The 18538-nt window shown below is 38.5% G+C and overlaps 1 protein-coding gene across 4 annotated transcripts in view; it reads right to left on the minus strand.

The window, feature by feature from the left end:
- Positions 1–18538, minus strand: part of stumps (DBB domain-containing protein stumps) — a 165490-nt gene that overhangs the window by 57953 nt on the left and 88999 nt on the right. For 3 of the 4 annotated variants that reach the window (XM_071674987.1, XM_071674986.1, XM_071674989.1), the window contains exons 8-10: positions 12156–12261; positions 4037–4227; positions 1324–1774 (exon numbers count right to left, since the gene is read on the minus strand). In XM_071674987.1, the coding sequence (XP_071531088.1) occupies positions 1324–1774; positions 4037–4227; positions 12156–12261 (748 nt within the window). The remainder of the gene's footprint in view (positions 1–1323; positions 1775–4036; positions 4228–12155; positions 12262–18538) is intronic. The other variant, XM_071674988.1, reaches the window with a different exon arrangement.

Below are 18538 nucleotides of genomic sequence, written 5' to 3' on the forward strand. Positions count from 1 at the left end.
TACTGTGGGAAATGGCAATCAAACATGAAAAAAATTAACTAATCTAATAACATTGGAAATGTTTCTGTTTAGAAATTTACCCTTAATCATAAATTGTCAAACATTAAAGATAATGATCTGAAACTCCTTAAACCAATGAGCAGTAATGCACTGCATGGGAAGCTAATAACAAACATTAGCCAAGAAATGCACTATTAAGAGACATGATTCTATGGGCTAACGTGAAAGTCTTCTTACCTAAGAGTTTTAAACCTTCCCTCTTCACGCAGGTATGCTTTCAACTGCTTGCAAGACAAATGTGAAGAGAAGACGCATAGATGCTGAAGTGTGAAAAGCCTTCTCTCTCTTAAGCAGTGTCTCTTACACAATTTTTTCTAGTTTTCATACCCTGTCCTGCCTTCCCCCCCCCCTCTCTTTTTGAAAACATTTTTTCTTTACTGATGGTGTCAGCTTTTGGGATGATGCACACTATACTATTCGTGAACTCTGAGCACCCAAGTAGATCAGTCCCATGAAGCAAGTGGGTTAGTGACATCATCCCTGACTGTTCAAAGTCTAGACCCAAAAAAGCAAGCTGCCATATCCATGAGTGAGTGGATAGTGATGTGTACGGAAAGCTAGTGCTACCCTACCAGTCTACCAGGGTGTTAGAAAGGTTTTAACCCCCTAGATATCCAACAGATATCTCATAACTCAAAGGACACTGCCAAGGAGAGATAAGGGTTTTCAAACTTCAAAACCTCTATTTCTCATTCACTAACAAAAATATACAACTTTTTACTCACCAGCATATACACTACCATTCAGTCCAACAATATAAAAAATAAAACCCACAAAATTGCACTGAGGAAACAGTTTTACACCGAAGACATAATATAAAAGTTTCTCCACAAAGATGATGTATCTAACTGTCAAATAAAAACTGGATAGCTGGTTGAAGAAATACCTAATCAACCTAAAACCAACAGCTATGAGCAATATGCAATAACCAGGAGCCGACAGCATTGTGAATCAAGTAAAATGTGCAGTTACACATTAGCTTTGCCTTAGGCAAAATCTATAATCTATAAAACTGAACTTCCCAAGCTTCCAAAGAAAGGGAAGCAGGTGACTTAAAAGCCTTCATGCTGCTATATCTAAACAAACATGCTCAATTCCACTAACACCTTCAAAAAGACTGTGTTCCTCTAAGTGAACCCACAACATAAGAAATCAATTTCCATTAAATAGATTTCTTCCTCACACCTCAAGTTTTTTTTTTTAAAACTAACCATATATTGAAACCCTACTATCAAAATACAAATATTTCATGCTGAATCTTACCATACACTTTTCTATGCCTGCAATCATTTAAAACATTCATGTCAAGATATGGATCTTCTTGCTTTTCTGAATCTCTATTTTCAGTCCATAGTGAAGGGGCTGGTGAAGACAGGAGATTTGTTAAAGTACCTGGGGATGGAGATGGTAGTACTTCTTGAGATTCTGTACTGCCCTCTCCCATATCATGTATTCTACTTAAAACTGGTGAGAGAGAGGGAAGAGTAACTGAGGTTTCTGGAATTTCTGTTCTTTGTGGAGATGTTGTAACAGTACTGGGCATAACCTCCCGTGGTGCTGGCAAAGGATCATATTGTAGCGTATTATGAGGGACAAGTGGTCGAGGTGGTGGAGGACTACTGTAGATTTCCTCACTTGTCTGATTATCACTAGGCAAGCTGACACTTTTACACAGTGATGCATAACCAACTTTTGCTGCCAATGACGACACAAGCTGCAAGAAAAATAAAATTCGAAGACTGAATATTCTTACATTCAAAATTCAAAGACTGAATATTCTTACATTTGAAGTTTTAAAATACTAAATCTGGCTAAACATAAGAAAATATTCAAATCAACATGATGTAAAGCAAACTATTTACTTCTAATATTATTTATCTATTTTTCTTCTTTTTTTTTCACACTATTCACCATTTCCTGCGTTAGCAAGGTAGCGTTAAGAACAGAGGACTGGACCTTTGAGGGAATATCCTCACCTGGTCCCCTTCTCTGTTCTTTCTTTTGAAAAATTTAAAAAAACTGAGAGGGGAGGATTTCCAGGCCCCCGCTCCCTTCCCTTTTAGTCGCCTTCTCCTGCATTAGTCAAGTAGCACAAGAACAGACGAAAGAATGGCCCAACCCACCCACAAACACACATATATACATAAATGCCCACACACGCACGTATACATGCCTATACATTTCAACATATACATACATATATCTACACAGACATATACATATATACACATGTACATACTCATACTTACTGCCTTCATCCACTCCCATCCCCACCTCACCACACATGAAATGCACCAAACCACAGCTCCCTATCCACATCCAGGCCCCACAGACCTTCCCATGATTTACCCCTCCAATGACAGCACATCCACCCCAGTATACCACATTGTTCCAATTCACTCTATTCCTTGCACGCCTTTCACCCTCCTGCATGTTCAGGCCCTGATTGCTTAAATTTTTTTTCATTCCATCCTTCCACCTCCAATTTGGTTTCCAACTTCTCTTGTTCCCTCCACCTCCGTCACATATATCCTCTTTGTCAATCTTTCTTCACTACTCTCTCCATATGTCCAGACCATCTCAACACACCCTCTTCTGCTCTCTCAACCACACTTTTTATTTCCACACATCCCTCTTAGCCTTTCATTGCTTACTCAATAAACCACCTCACACCACATATTGTCCTCAAACATTTCATTTCCAACACATCCACCCTCCTCTGTACAACCCCTTATCTATATAGCCCATGCCTCGCAACATATAACACTGCTGGAATTACTATTCCTTCAAACATACCCATTTTTGCTCTGAGATAATGTGAAGATTTGTAGAGGTTTCTAGAAAAGAACAAAGAATGTTGGGGTGAAGAGAGTGGTGAGAGTAAGTGAGCCTGGAAAGGAGATGTGTGTGAGGAAGTACCAGGAGATATTGAGAGCAGAATGGCAAAAGGTGAGAGCAAATGATATAAGGGGAATGAAGGAGGAATGGAATGTATTTAGGGAAACAGTGATGGCTTATGCAAAAGATGCTTGTGGCATGAGAAAGGTGGGAGGTGGGCAGATTAGAAAGGTTAGTAAGTGGTGGGATGAAGAAGTAAGATTGTTAGTGAAAGAGAAGAGAAAGTCGTTTGGATGATTTTTGCTGGGAAGTAGTACAAATGACTGGGAGATATATAAAAAAAAAAAAAGAGGCAGGAGGTCAAGAGAAAGGTGCAAGAGGTAAAAAAGAGGGTAAATGAGAGTTGGGGTGAGAGAGTATCATTAAATTCAGGGAGAATAAAAAGATGTTTTGGAAGGAGGTAAATAAAGTAAATAAAGGTATTTCTAAAAGTGTCAGTGTATATTTATTAATTTCAAAGGCTAATCTATTATTATGTGAAAGATCTTTTTTGTCCATGCCATGTTGGCATTTCAAGGACATGCCCAGAGTTTATGGGTTATGATTTGACACTGAAATCTAATATCAACATTCCATGAAACCAAGCATTGCAATATCCCTAAAAACTCTAAACCTCTGGTATAATGGATAATTCATAACTGCCATAGTTTAGAGATGCTTTGGGACCAAGAGTCCAAAGTTAATGAAGCTGAAACATTACATCCACAAATTGCAAAAATACTTATATAGCTATGCTGCAAAATAGCAAACAATCCCACAAGTGCTGTATTCAAAGAGGTCAACTAAGCTTTACTTACATAGCCTCATAAATTAATGAATAACTATGAAAATGCAAAATGGGAAAAGGGACATTTCAACAAATTTTCTTCCTTTATTCATTACAATATATCAATAAACTATGCATATATTTTCAAACAAGAAACCCAGTACAGATATACCATGATTCAGAGTTACCATATTTAGATATGCAGTGTACAAAAAGCTCTCAACTTTGGGCTATGAAATATAGAGGCTCTATTCCCTGCAATAAACACCTGTGGAATGAGCATGTACTCCAGTATGTAATACTATCACTCACTGCTGCATCCTCTAGTGTCTGAGCCAGTAATGAGAAACCCTTCTGGTAAGCCAGCACAGAAGGAGTATGGCCATGGCAGTTTGGACTATTAAGGGCAGCTTCACCACCAGGAATCTCTAGTAAGGCCCAGGTAAGACGTTCCAATCCATAAAAGGCACTGAAGTGAATCCAAGTTGGGAATTCAGATACATCTGTTTGAAAAGAAAACATGTAAAGTTGTGAGATAAATTTCTCAACATCCATGATATAATAATCATCCCATGGCAGTTGAACAATACAGATAGACAGCCCCAAAGCATGTGACCCAAAAACTGTAATGTTCCAAAAACCAGCTATTTTGGTTACTATCCCATTGGCTTTGAGAAAAGCCTTATAGCCATGTCATTTCTTATTAATTGACCTGAAATTGCTCAAAATTTAATCAACCCCTTAAGTAGGTATATAAAATGGGTATTTTTCATGTAAAGGGAATAATTATGTTTTAGGTATGTCTCTTAAAAACACTAGAATAATTAAAGGCAACACCACTTTGTTTACTTGGCGAGCTGAGTCTGCAGTACATGCGGTCTCAGTTCTAGCCAGGATTGTGGCTATTCAGTCCTTTCTGTGTTTGCTTGGAATTTTATAATAAACGGCAAAACAACTTTTCTTACTTGATGAGCTAAGTCTGCAGTACACGCAGTCTCAGTTCTAGCCAGCATTGTAGTTGTTCAGCCCTTTCTTGGTGCTTGCTTGGATTTCTACACCCTTTCTTCACTGAGAAAATATCTAAAGGGCAAAGCAACAGTGAAAGTGCCAAAAGGAAGCAAGTTTTCCTAACTATTGTGCAGAAATTGGAAGTAATTAGGAAATTGAAGACAGATGCCTCACTTTAAAGACTGTGTAATAAGTATGGACTAATTCATTCCACCATTCAAGACCTACTTCTCAAGCTAGATTTCCAAATTCAAAAAATGTCATGGCTTATAGATCTTCAAAAAGGATGTGGAGAAAAAGCCTTAGCTGATCATGACTCTGCTAAGTTTAATTTGGAAAAATTCTCTAAGATTTTCTAGCTAGATTTCAACTTTCACCGTAGGGAATGGTTGAACTCAACCTATGTGGATGGTGGCCAGAATGAGGCCCTTACTTTCTCCACCCTCAATGATCTAGAGTACATTATCACCCACCCCATCCATATCCCTTCCTGCTGTGACCACTCTCCTAATAGTCAGGATCTGCTTTTCACCTCTAATCCTTTGTGCTGTAGCTATACAATCTTAACCCCAACAGGCTCATCTAACCACTCTCTTATAAATCAATTTCAATGGCACCTCCCTCTCCAGCAGCCTTTCTAAAATTATATATTGGCACCTCAACAAAGTTGACTGGAATAACTTAAAAAATTCTTTTTAATTTTCCTTGAGGATATTACTATCTCTTATGTGGTGATGCTTCTGTCTCTGCCAAATGCATAGCAGCAGTTATTGTTGCATGAATGGTAGCACTTACTGGGCCCCTCTTCCTCCATGATGACCACATCTTCCAATTCATGGTTCAACCATTCCTGTTTTGAAGCCATTCAGGCAAAGGATCAGACATATCAGGCTAGGGAAAACTCTCCCTCAATTGCCACTCAGCAGTTAACACTGCCTATAGTCACTAAAATTACATTATCCATGACGCAAAGCTTTCATTCATTCAAAGGAAGACCAACAACATGTATTTCTGGTCTCTAGCTAAAGGCATTACAAACAACTTCTGTCATTCTACTTTTCCTATACTATCCCATTTCAACGGTCCTATAGTTGTTTCTCCCATAGACAAAAAACTCAATTTGGTTCTTGTGTCTCCTCTAGCTCTACCTTAGTCAACTCTAATATTTCTTCATCCCTTGATGCTCCTCTTACTAATCCTATGCCCCTCCCAGTAATCTCTTTTCGATCTGTCCGAAAAGCACTTCTCTCTCTGGACACATGCAAGGCTTATTGACATGATGGTATCCACCCCCATGTACTGAAAGAGTGTGCCTCCAAACTTGCACTTGGGCTTTTTGGCTGCTCTGTTTCTATTTAAAAACTTTTCCTTCTATATGGAAGCATACATTGGTACATGCCATCCCTAAGAAGGGTGACTGTTTTAACCCCTCTAATTATTGTCCCACTGCTTTGAAGTCTACTATTTCCAAGGTCTTTGAATACCTCCTAAACTCTCATATCCTCAGACATTTTGAATTTCACAGTCTTTTCTCTGATCACCAATATGGCTTTCATAAGGCAAGATCCACTGGTGATATTCTTTTCTATTTCATTAATGTCTAGTAATCATTCCTGAGAGACTTTGGGGAATTCTATGAAGTTGCCCTTGACATATCCAAAGCTTTTTAAAGGGCATGGCATCAGGGTCTCATCTCTATGTTATCTTCTTTTGGTTTCCCTCCCTCTCTGGCCCATCTGTTTCTGTGGTTGTTGATGGATCAGTCTCTACCCCTTTCCCCATTCAACATCAGGTCCCTCAAGTCCTGTCTCCTACACATTCTCCTCTTTTTATCTACAATTACCTTTTTTCTACAAATATCCAAATGACCTCATATGCTGACAATTCAACCCTGCATTCCTCCACATTTTTTAATCCTGCTCCTTAGTTTTTTATTTGATCTGCATCTCGTCTTGACACAACTTCCTCAAAAAACTCAAAATTGGGCAAGATATCTCAGTGGGGTTTATGAAATCTGGTTTCTGCCCATCTCTCAATTGAAAAATTCCTCACACCATTCCTCTCCTTTTTTGGATCTGTAATTCCACCCAGTGAACATACTTATTCTAGCATCCACACAATCTCAGAAACCCCACATTTCAGAAACAGCAAAGTTTGCCTCTAAGAAACTGGGGGGCCTGCTAAGATGCTGAAATTTCTTTTCTTCAAAACAAAAAGACTGATCTGTACTCATATGGATTGCGGCTCTCACATATGGGATGGTTCTGGCTCTGCATCCTTACTTGACATGAGTTGAGTTTTAAAAGCAGGCATTTGACCCACTGACCCTATGCCACAATGTTGGTTCACTTTTCCTCTTCTATAGGTATTTCTTTGGTTTCTGCTTCCAATTACTGGCTGCTTGTTTGCCCCTATCATTACCTAGACCATACAATATTCAGCAAGCTGTTGCATCACATGATTACTAGGTGGCCATTGGCAACTTAAAGGTGGGCAGTTTTGATACCTCATTCTTTCCCTTCACTTTGATGCTTGGGGACTCTCTACCCTTTTATGTATCACCAAGTAACTATTAACCTGGCACTTTTTATGAGACAGATCTTTCATTTCCTTCAAGATTTGTAATTACTTTTCCTTGTCTTTTCTTTTTCATCTTCATTAACCTTTTTATATTTCAACTACAGCTGGCCTTGATGTGAACTTTTGTCTGGGCAACACCAACAAAATATCATTAATTTGGTATTATACACCATGTTACTGCAGGTGAGTAGATTTCAAGGAATCAAAGGAAACCCATACAGTTGTTGGGTGAGCTACAGTTGCTGGGACACACAAGTTAAAATCATTAGTCACTGGCAAGTTAAAATGCTGAGGCTTTCATTTAGGTCAGGGTTTTTCCAGTGCTATGTAAGGCCATTAAACATTCATGGATTACAACTGCACTATGCCTGCATTTGTTTAAAGATCACTTTGTGCTTCAGTCCAGGGAATATGTAAGTCAGCTGGTCTTCTTAAAAATCTTAAAACTCTCTTAGTGGTATACAGCTGCTCTGCACATCCTTACGCAAAACTCTTTGTAAAATACAATGTTTATGGTGATAATATATTCCTTGTAATTCTACCTATCTTATATAGCCTACATACACACGGAACATTATGTGCATTTACGAGCTGGTATGAGTTTATTTGGAAAATGCTAGATGACGAATACAGTGGCCAGGGATTTAAGGTTCTCAAACAACAAATTATGCAAGATTACCTGCAATATGCCAGAGGATTTTCAATGAATGAATCAAGAGTGTTAAATGAAGAGGATATCAAAGAATGCTTGAATGCTGACAATGATGTTCCCATAGTGAATCCAATTACAAAAAATGAACAGTGCAAATGTTGCTAAATCCAGACCTAGATCAAACACAATAAGACTAATGATAAAAATGATGATATGAAAAGTCAAGAAAATGTTTCAACTGACAAGTATACCAGCCTTAATACGGCACTGCTGGAAGCTATGGAACAAAAGAAGTTTGAAACTGAACAACTCCTTACGAGTATCATAACAATGAAAAAAAGTCCTTCAAATGAAAAGCAATAGCATTGAAACAAATAAAACTCCAGACATATTAAAAAAAGTTATTAAACATAGTGAAAATTTTCTTGAACCTACACCTTGAACTTCCACAGAAACTGAGTCATCCATTTTTGTTCCAGAGATCCCATCAGATGCTTCACTCTCTCCAAATGAATTGTAATTAACAAGCATTAAAATGAGTCTCCATTTCTGTTCCAGAGATCCCATCAGATGCTTCACTCTCTCCAAATGAATTGTAATTAACAAGCATTAAAATGAGTCTCCATTTTTGTTCCAGAGATCCCATCAGATGCTTCACTCTCTCCAAATAAATTGTAATTAACAAGCATTAAAATGAGTCTCCATTTTTTTTCCAGAGATCCCATCAGATGCTTCACTCTCTCAAAATAAATTGTAATTAGCAAGCATTAAAATAACAATCCATGTTTTGGAAGAGAGAACGTGCAACGAAATTTGGAAAGTAAGTAATAACCATAAAGTACTTTTCATACTTTATTTTTACTACATCATATCAGGGGGATATCACCCCAATAAAAGGAAATTCCAAAATCTGACATGGCTCAGGTCCCAAGCCTGCCAAATCTGAGGTTATCTCCCAGCAGTGCACTCCATATATCATCCTGTAGCATACAAAGTCAATACAGAGTACTATCTATGTATATCACTCATTATCACTGTTCAGATATTTTCATAGTTTTTTCCACAAACCTTATTCCCACATTAAACTCAGATATCAATCATTCAGACTGCACAATATAAATTCCTATGTCTTTTACATCATTCCCAATCAGATCTTTAGAATATTCTTCTTTGTCTGACACAAATAGTATCCCAAACTTGTCTAATAAACGTTCATTTTTCAGTAGACTTAACTTCTGCACCAATGAACCATCTTCCAAATAGTATGTCAATTTCCCCAAATACCATTCACCTCTGTGGCTGCCTTTGTGAATGTGCCCTTCAAGTGCCTCTATATCACCTTAAACTCATTCTCTTGCACTTCCCTGTTAATTTTCCACTTTTAAATTAAATTCTCTTTAAAGTTTGCAATTTCCTTCCTGAATTTCTATCTATCTATCTATATCTCTGATGCCTGTTCCAATTGGAACTCTCTGAAGGTGTTGGCCAAGGCAATAGAGTTTCCACAACTAGTGAACTCCAGTGTCACTTCTTAGCCCTTTAGTGCCCCATCCTCAACAGGCCACTGTTAGAGGGCAACTCTAGTGCAGTGTTTGCACAGGTTCCTACTGAATGTTCCTACTGACTACTTCTATCTAATGCTACCACCTATTACTTCTTCATAATGTTTCTACCTAATGCTCCTGCCTAAATGTTCCTACCTACTACTTCTATCTACTGCTCCTACCATTTTGCCAAAAGGGAGGGTCAGTGCATAGTGCTCACTGCAGGAAGACCTAAAGTTTCAAAGAATGATCTGTGTGAGTTACGTGTTGTCATGTTATGTATGACAAGAAAAAATTGTATGTTTGTGGACAGAATGCCAGTAGTCCACATGTGAGTAAGGCAGGAAGAAAAGATATCTACCTGGGTCAGAGGAGAGCAACCTAACAAACCACTGAAGTGCTGGCACATTAAGCAGCTCTCACTAACCCTTTCAATACCCAGGAGGGTAGTACTGGTAATATACCTCCCTGGTCGTTGGCTTATAATCTAATTGCTTTTTAATTTGCATTTCTGGTTCTAGACTGATGAAAGTAATTGGTGAATATAGAAATCATTATTACAGTAAATAACTTAATATGACCCACCTTACCCTCCCATAACATTCATTATAATATTCCTTTTTACCAGAAATATATATGAATAACATTCTAATGTCTTTCTGTATCAAAAACACAAGTATCTATAGAATCCTACATAGCGAAAATATGCCCACATTTTACACATACTCTCAAGTCTTTTTTACAAGGCACCTCATATGAAGTATGGTAAAAAAGTTCTGCAACTTTGCCTTTATATCATAGAATAGTATACATGCAACATCTTCATAAGCAGTCAATACAAAGTAATCTCCCTCTGATGATAAGCAAATATTCCAATGTTTTTGACACTTTTGGAAGCAACACTGGAAGTCTTCAACTGTGAACTGATCAAGTTCCTATCATTCTCTGACACCCATTCCCTACAGCAACTCCCTCAAGGAGGTGGCCATGGCAAAAGTCTCCATTACTGGTGAATTACAGTACCACTTCAAAGCCTTTAATGTCTCATCCTTAACAAGCCACTGACAGAGAGGAACTCAAGCACAGTGTTTCCAGAGGCTTCTACCAAATGTTCCTACCTACTATTTTCCCATTATCATGTATGACTGGAATGTCATCAAATCTTTAGCTTTCAACTTCATTCTGATTATTGGGAACAGAAAAAAATCACATAGGGCAAGGTCTGGTAAGTACAGAGGGAATGAAATAAGAGGAATGTATTTTAGCCAAAATTTCTTGAATGGAGACAGCAGTGGGTAATGGAGCCAAAGACACCAGTGACCATTTTCAAACAGCTAGCAGCAGTTTCTGTTAACTGAATCAGAGTAAAAGGCTTAGTTTACTGTCAACTATTCACTACAAATTACAAGAGACATCACTTGTAATAGACCACACCTCAAATTTACCTTTCACTCCTTCCCTTACTATATCCCCAACTCATATGTTTATGCCATCCTCTACAATGAAATTTTTTAATTGGACCTAATTCAATGGTTTTCAAGTTTTCTGTGAAAGGTGTCAACTACCTGGTGCATAAGCACACTTGTTACAAAAAAGATGATAAGAAGTATTGCTATAACAAAAGAGTTAGGCATGAATAGAATGAATGAGGACATGGTTAAAGCAGGCAGCATACATAAATCTAAGAAACTATAAAACAGAGAGTGTTCGGAAGGTGGGGTCCCATGAGTGTAAAACTCCTTCCCCATTCAGTACAAATAGGTAATTACAGCCATGTTACTTGGAAACAGTAACTGATTCATCTCCAATGCCTACAAGCCCCAACATAACATAGACAAGCCTCTTGCTCTAACATCCTTACATTTACTTCCTTCACCATCCTTCCAGAACATATTTAAAATGTCCTTTTTTTGTATCTAACTGCCTTACCCACAACAATAATCTCAGTCTCACACATCTTACCTTTAGTTTTTATGTACAGTTCACTAAAACCAGAGCCTACTACCCACAGTTAAGCCTTAAGAGACTACTTTATTGTTTACCTTAACCAATTCCTATTGCCTGGTTCAGCTGACCGACAGCATAATGCCACCTGAGTTCCATGTTGATCTTATAATTCGATCCATTGCAAGCCTTTCATCCTCATGAATATTTAAGTCCCAATATCCTATAACCTCCTCCCTAGTCTTACTCTATCCCTTGCTCCCTCCACTTATGACATGTGGATCCTCTTTGTCAGTCTTTATTCAATCATCCTCTCTACATACCCAAACATTTGAGCACATCCTGTCAGCCCTCTTGATATTACCAGTCTTGCTACCATACTAACATCGCTAACACATTCATTCCTTGAATAATCACCCTGCCCCATGGTACTTCATTTTTAATGCATCCACACTTATGTGTTTGGCATCTAAAGCTCAAGCACTGTATTTGCACAACACTGCTGAGATGCCTGTACCTTCAAACATATATATCTTTTCCTTTCAGACTCTAACCTCTCTCTATATCTTAAAATGCATTCATTCCTCTCAGTGGAAGTTCCTATGCCCCAGGCCAAATGAATCTTTTGTGAATATGAAATTCAAAATATGACACAGTGAACTTCCATAAAACTATTCTCATTCGAGTGAAAAATATATCTTACCTCTGTTTAGAATATTTGATTCAAGTTTGTGGAGGGGCAAGTGAAATCTTACTGCATCTGCCAGTCTCTGATCGAGTTCATCACTTGTTGGACTGATGTTCAGTGCCTGAAGTAATTGTTACAGCTATGAATAAGCACAGAGGAGTTTTTACATTTTGTCATTAACTGTGTTCATAAAAACCGATTATCTAAAAGCAATATCAGCAGAAAAAATAATCTAATGGCTTTAAGAATTCATGGAATACTGAAGAGATGATGACAAAATCATTCACAAAATATGGTGAAGAAAGAAATAAGAATGGAAGAAAATAAAGAATTCACAGTTTATATGATACTGCAAATGGTGCAGTTCTTAAAAGTAATGGATACTATAATGTGGTGGTGTGGAATGTTAAAAAATGTGTATTTTGAAAAAAAAAATTCTTTTCAAGGTAGTGTACTAACAGCTTGGGAGAATCCTTAGGATCCCAGACTGTTGGAGCCCCCTGTGCCCCTGCTTTCTGGTGAGGTAACTGCCTCTCACTAGTCATTAAACCCTCAATTCACTGGTAGCAGCCACCTTATTCAGTCCTGAGCCCATCTCATGGCCAATCAGTAACCCTGCATTGGCAATGTCATCATCTTGCTCTTTGCAAGAATCAGAACTGACCTGCTACCACATAATTCGTGGAACACAGACTCCAACCTGATGGTGGACACCATCAGCTAGCATAGAGGTTATTCAAAAAAAGAGAGGGGAAGGTATAGCAGGAAACAATCAACCACATAAATGGATATAGACCTACAGAGAACAATTAAAGCAATCCACAAAACTTAAATCCCACTCCTGAGTAGTAAAGTCCTATGATCCTGAGAGCACACCTGAATGAAGGAGAGGGGCTTGGGAAATCTTCCGTTTTTCGTTTCTAAGGAGAAAAAAGTTACCTCATGAGATATTTTGAAGCATGCTAGAAGCATTCTGTATAAAATGTGGCATCTCCAATGCAAGGTTAGCAATGGCCAAGAAGCAGGCCCACAACTGTGTAAGCTGGCAACTACCAGTGAGCTGATGGCTTAACAACTAGTGAGACAGTTGCACACACATCATAACAGGGGGAGGGGAAGTAGAAAGTGAACGGGCCTCAGGCATACGGGTACACCACCGATTTTCCGGCACTCTTGGTTCCAAAACCTTGCCAGATTAACTATTTTGCTGGACTAACCGTGGTCACGTAATAATAATTCATCAACACACCTCTAACCCACTAATTATACACTTCCAATGTGTCTAAAGTATACCATGGACTGCTATAAATTTAAATTAAACAAATACTGAATGTAAATTAAATAAAAAACCATTCCATCATCACTCAATCATGCTCACTACTCTTACCATCTTACATGGTTTTATAATCATCATTTACTTTTTGGAATTGCTGTCTGCATGGAATTTCAATATTTTCTTCCTTTGCTTCTTTATATCATAAACAGTTGATGAACCAATACTATAGATGTCACACAGCTTATGCACCAAAACACCACAGTCCAGTTTTTTTCAACAGTTCTACTTTATCTTGGATCGATATAGACTGGTGTTTACATTTGACACCACGAATGGCACTCTCATATGTCTTAGAGGCCATGGCTAGGGTAAAATTTAAGCAAAACAAGCTAAGAATCTCTGAGAATTGCAGTATCACCACCAACAAGAGCAGTGTAAAGAATGTAAATAATCACGCCCTACATACTGAGGCCGCCCAGTTAACTAGTCTGATGGCTGTGGTAATTTCAAGTTCCCTCACGCAATTTTGTCCAGACTAAAGGAGGTGCTGAACCATGAGCTGCTGGAAATTCGGTGGCGTACTTGTACATGGATATTATGTATGAATGAGCTCAGGAGTGGAAGATTCCAAAGTTCAAATTGAATGCCTAAGAGTGAAACAATTTCTTTTCATTATTGTCCTTTATAACATTGTTGGTTCCAACAATGTTATATGGTTGCAAGGCATGTGCTATAGATAGAGTTGTGCAGAGGAGAGTGGATATGTTGGAATGAGATGTTTGAGGACAATATGTGGCATGAGGTGGTTTGATCCAGTAAGTAATGAAAGGGTAAGAGAGATGTGTGGTGATAAAAAGAGTGTGGTTGAGAGAGCAGAAGAGGGTGTTTTGAAATGGTTTGGTCACATGGAGAGAATGAGTGGGGAAAGATTGACAAAGAGGATATATGTGTCAGAGTTGAAGGGAACGAGGAGAAGTGGGAAACCAAATTAGGTGGAAAGATGAAGTGAAAAAGATTTTGAGTGATCGGGGCCTGAACATGCAGAAGGGTGAAAGGCGTGCAAGGAACAGAGTGAACTGGAACACTGTGGTATACCGGGATTGACGTGCTCTCAATGGATTGAACCAGGGCACGTGAAGCATTTGGGGTAAACCATGGAAAGTTTCATGGGGCCTGGATGTGGAAAGGGAGCTGTGGTTTCGGTGCATTATACATGACAGCTAGAGACTGAGTGTGAACGAATGTGGCCTTTGTTTCTTTTCCTAGCGCTACCTTGCGCACATGCGGGGGGAGGGGGTTGTCATTTCATGTGTGGCGGGGTGGTGACAGGAATGAATAAAGGCAACAACTATGAATTATGAACATGTGTATATATGTATATGTCTGTGTATGTATATATATATATATATATATATATATATATATGTATACGTTGAAATGTATAGGTATATATATGTGCGTGTGTGGACGTGTATGTATATACAAGTGTATGTGGGTGGGCTGGGACATTATTTTGTCTATTTCTTTGTGCTACCTCGCTGATGCGGGAGACAGCGACAAAGTATAGTAAATAAAATAGAAAAGATCTATTTATCAAGAAAATAAGTGACAGACATAAGGGAAATGAACAAGAGTAACTAAGATTTACTGTGTAAAAATGCAGCAGTGACTACACAAAAGGGAGTAAAGCTTTAATGTAGCCAAAAGGTTCTGGAAGGAGGTAAATTAAAGTGCGTAAGACAAGGGAGCAAATGGGAACTTCAGTGAAGGGCGCAAATGGGGAGGTGATAACAAGTAGTGGTGATGTGAGAAGGAGATGGAGTGAGTATTTTGAAGGTTTGTTGAATGTGTTTGATGATAGAGTGGCAGATATAGAGTGTTTTGGTCGAGGTGGTGTGCAAAGTGAGAGGGTTAGGGAAAATGATTTGGTAAACAGAGAAGAGGTAGTAAAAGCTTTGCGGAAGATGAAAGCCGGCAAGGCAGCAGGTTTGGATGGTATTGCAGTGGAATTTATTAAAATAGGGGGTGACTGTATTATTGACCGGTTGGTAAGGTTATTTAATGTATGTATGACTCATGGTGAGGTGCCTGAGGATTGGCGGAATGCGTGCATAGTGCCATTGTACAAAGGCAAAGGGGATAAGAGTGAGAGCTCAAATTACAGAGGTATAAGTTTGTTGAGCATTCCTGGGAAATTATATGGGAGGGTATTGATTGAGAAGGTGAAGGCATGTACAGAGCATCAGATTGGGGAAGAGCAGTGTGGTTTCAGAAGTGGTAGAGGATGTGTGGATCAGGTGTTTGCTTTGAAGAATGTATGTGAGAAATACTTAGAAAAGCAAATGGATTTGTATGTAGCATTTATGGATCTGGAGAAGGCTTATGATAGAGTTGATAGAGATGCTCTGTGGAAGGTATTAAGAATATATGGTGTGAGAGGCAAGTTGTTAGAAGCAGTGAAAATTTTTTATCGAGGATGTAAGGCATATGTACGTGTAGGAAGAGAGGAAAGTGATTGGTTCTCAGTGAATGTAGGTTTGCGGCAGGGGTGTGTGATGTCTCCATGGTTGTTTAATTTGTTTATGGATGGGGTTGTTAGGGAGCTAAATGCAAGAGTTTTGGAAAGACGGGCAAGTATGAAGTCTGTTGGGGATGAGAGAGCTTGGGAAGTGAGTCAGTTGTTGTTCGCTGATGATAGAGCGCTGGTGGCTGATTCATGTGAGAAACTGCAGAAGCTGGTGACTGAGTTTGGTAAAGTGTTTGAAAGAAGAAAGTTAAGAGTAAATGTGAATAAGAACAAGGTTATTAGGTACAGTAGGGTTGAGGGTCAAGTCAATTGGGAGGTAAGTTTGAATGGAGAAAAACTGGAGGAAGTAAAGTGTTTTAGATATCTGGGAGTGGATCTGGCAGCGGATGGAACCATGGAAGCGGAAGTGGATCATAGGGTGGGGTAGGGGGTGAAAATTCTGGGAGCCTTGAAGAATGTGTGGAAGTCGAGAACATTATCTCGGAAAGCAAAAATGGCTATGTTTGAAGGAATAGTAGTTCCAACAATGTTGTATGGTTGCGAGGCGTGGGCTATGGATAGAGTTGTGCGCAGGAGGATGGATGTGCTGGAAATGAGATGTTTGAGGACAATGTGAGGTGTGAGGTGGTTTGATCGAGTAAGTAAGGTAAGGGTAAGAGAGATGTGTGGAAATAAAAAGAGCGTGGTTGAGAGAGCAGAAGAGGGTGTTTTGAAATGGTTTGGGCACATGGAGAGAATGAGTGAGGAAAGATTGACCAAGAGGATATATGTGTCGGAGGTGGAGGGAATGAGGAGAAGTGGGAGACCAAATTGGAGGTGGAAAGATGGAGTGAAAAAGATTTTGTGTGATCGGGGCCTGAACATGCAGGAGGGTGAAAGGAGGGCAAGGAATAGAGTTAATTGGATCGATGTGGTATACCGGGGTTGACGTGCTGTCAGTGGATTGAATCAGGGCATGTGAAGCGTCTGGGGTAAACCATGGAAAGCTGTGTAGGTATGTATATTTGCGTGTGTGGACGTATGTATATACATGTGCATGGGGGTGGGTTGGGCCATTTCTTTCGTCTGTTTCCTTGCGCTACCTCGCAAACGCACGCGGGAGACAGCGGCAAAAAAAAGGTAACACTGTCATCGTAATTCAAGATTTAAATCTTCTTCATAAATGAAGCTATTTTGTGCTAGTAAGTTTCATTACTGTTACTATAATTACTCTAGGGGATCAGTTTAAGAAATCTAACACTGCCTGAACCTAAAAAAAAAAAAAAAAAAAAAAAAATAAAGGTCTTAACTTGCTTGCTACTTTAATAATTCCTGTGCAGAGTAATATAATGGCACTAAAATTTCATTTTCTACACTTTTTTCCCCAATTTGGCATTCACCTTTTTTTTGCAACTGGAAATTATGATACATGCAAAAATTTGTCATTTTTGTTTTTGAAACTTTCAATTACCTGAATAGATTATCTAATATCAAAATTCTGCTCAGGACTTTCCATATTAAGAGTTTACTAAATGCCTTATTTTTCTCTAGAGAACATACAGAAGCACTATTTTTCAAACAAGACTTTAGATAAAAAAAAATCTTATGCAAAATTTTTTGTTTAAAAATCAAACTATACATAAGAGATTTACAAAAGGATTTCTTTCAACACCCAAAAAAAAAAATCTGGGTTATAAAAAATATGCAATTACATACCTCGGCTGTATAGTCAAATTGTTTATTCAAGCCAAACCTTAATTTGTAAATTTCTAACCACCCACGGATTCACTATTTTCTGTCTATATTTCATTTACACGTTACGAAAGTATTGTTTTTCACGTTAATAACAATACAAGTATACACTAACACATTATTCACAAAATTTCCAGTACTATTCATAACACCTCGCCTTTCACATACAAACATGTAACTCTTTAATGTACCCACATCTCCTCAACCCTTTGACCAATAACTGTACATCATCCACAAAAGATGGTTGGGTAATATTTACATCAATAGCCAGCTCTAAATCGCCAGAATGAAGAGAAGGCCTTCAAAAAATGAGGGCAAATTAAAGTAATGATATAGGCCTGCACTGTTCAAATCCATGACCCAAGTAGGTCAACAGTATTTCCTCCAAGACACCCAACTACCCAACTCAGGTGAAAGGTGGTTAGAGGAGGCAGAGAAATTAGACAGGAAAGTTAGAAAAAAACCATCAACAGACACTAACAAAATCAAGTCCTAAAGCTTTTTATTTCAAATTGGACTACAATCTGGTATGAACTTAAATGAAGGAACATACCAAGACTAGACAGGTACAACAAGATGCTCAAAAGAGAAGAAAAAAAAGATGAAGAAAACACAGGAGAAAAAATGTTTCAAAATGTTATGGAAAATTGCTAACCAGATGTCAAACAACCATTGGACAAGCTAAAAACTGAGGAATCAATTCAAGATCATGATGGGTGATATGAGATGAGAAAAGAACTTGAGAAATTAAAGTACAGAGCAAAGGAGTTTGAATACAGGTTTGCATCAGATGAAGAGATCAGAGGGTAAACAACCAAAGGAAAGAGGGTAGAGTGATTAAAGAAAATGAAAGGTGAAAAAGGC

The sequence above is a fragment of the Panulirus ornatus genome, chromosome 20 (assembly GCF_036320965.1).
Source record: "Panulirus ornatus isolate Po-2019 chromosome 20, ASM3632096v1, whole genome shotgun sequence".
Taxonomy (NCBI): Eukaryota; Metazoa; Arthropoda; class Malacostraca; order Decapoda; family Palinuridae; genus Panulirus; species Panulirus ornatus.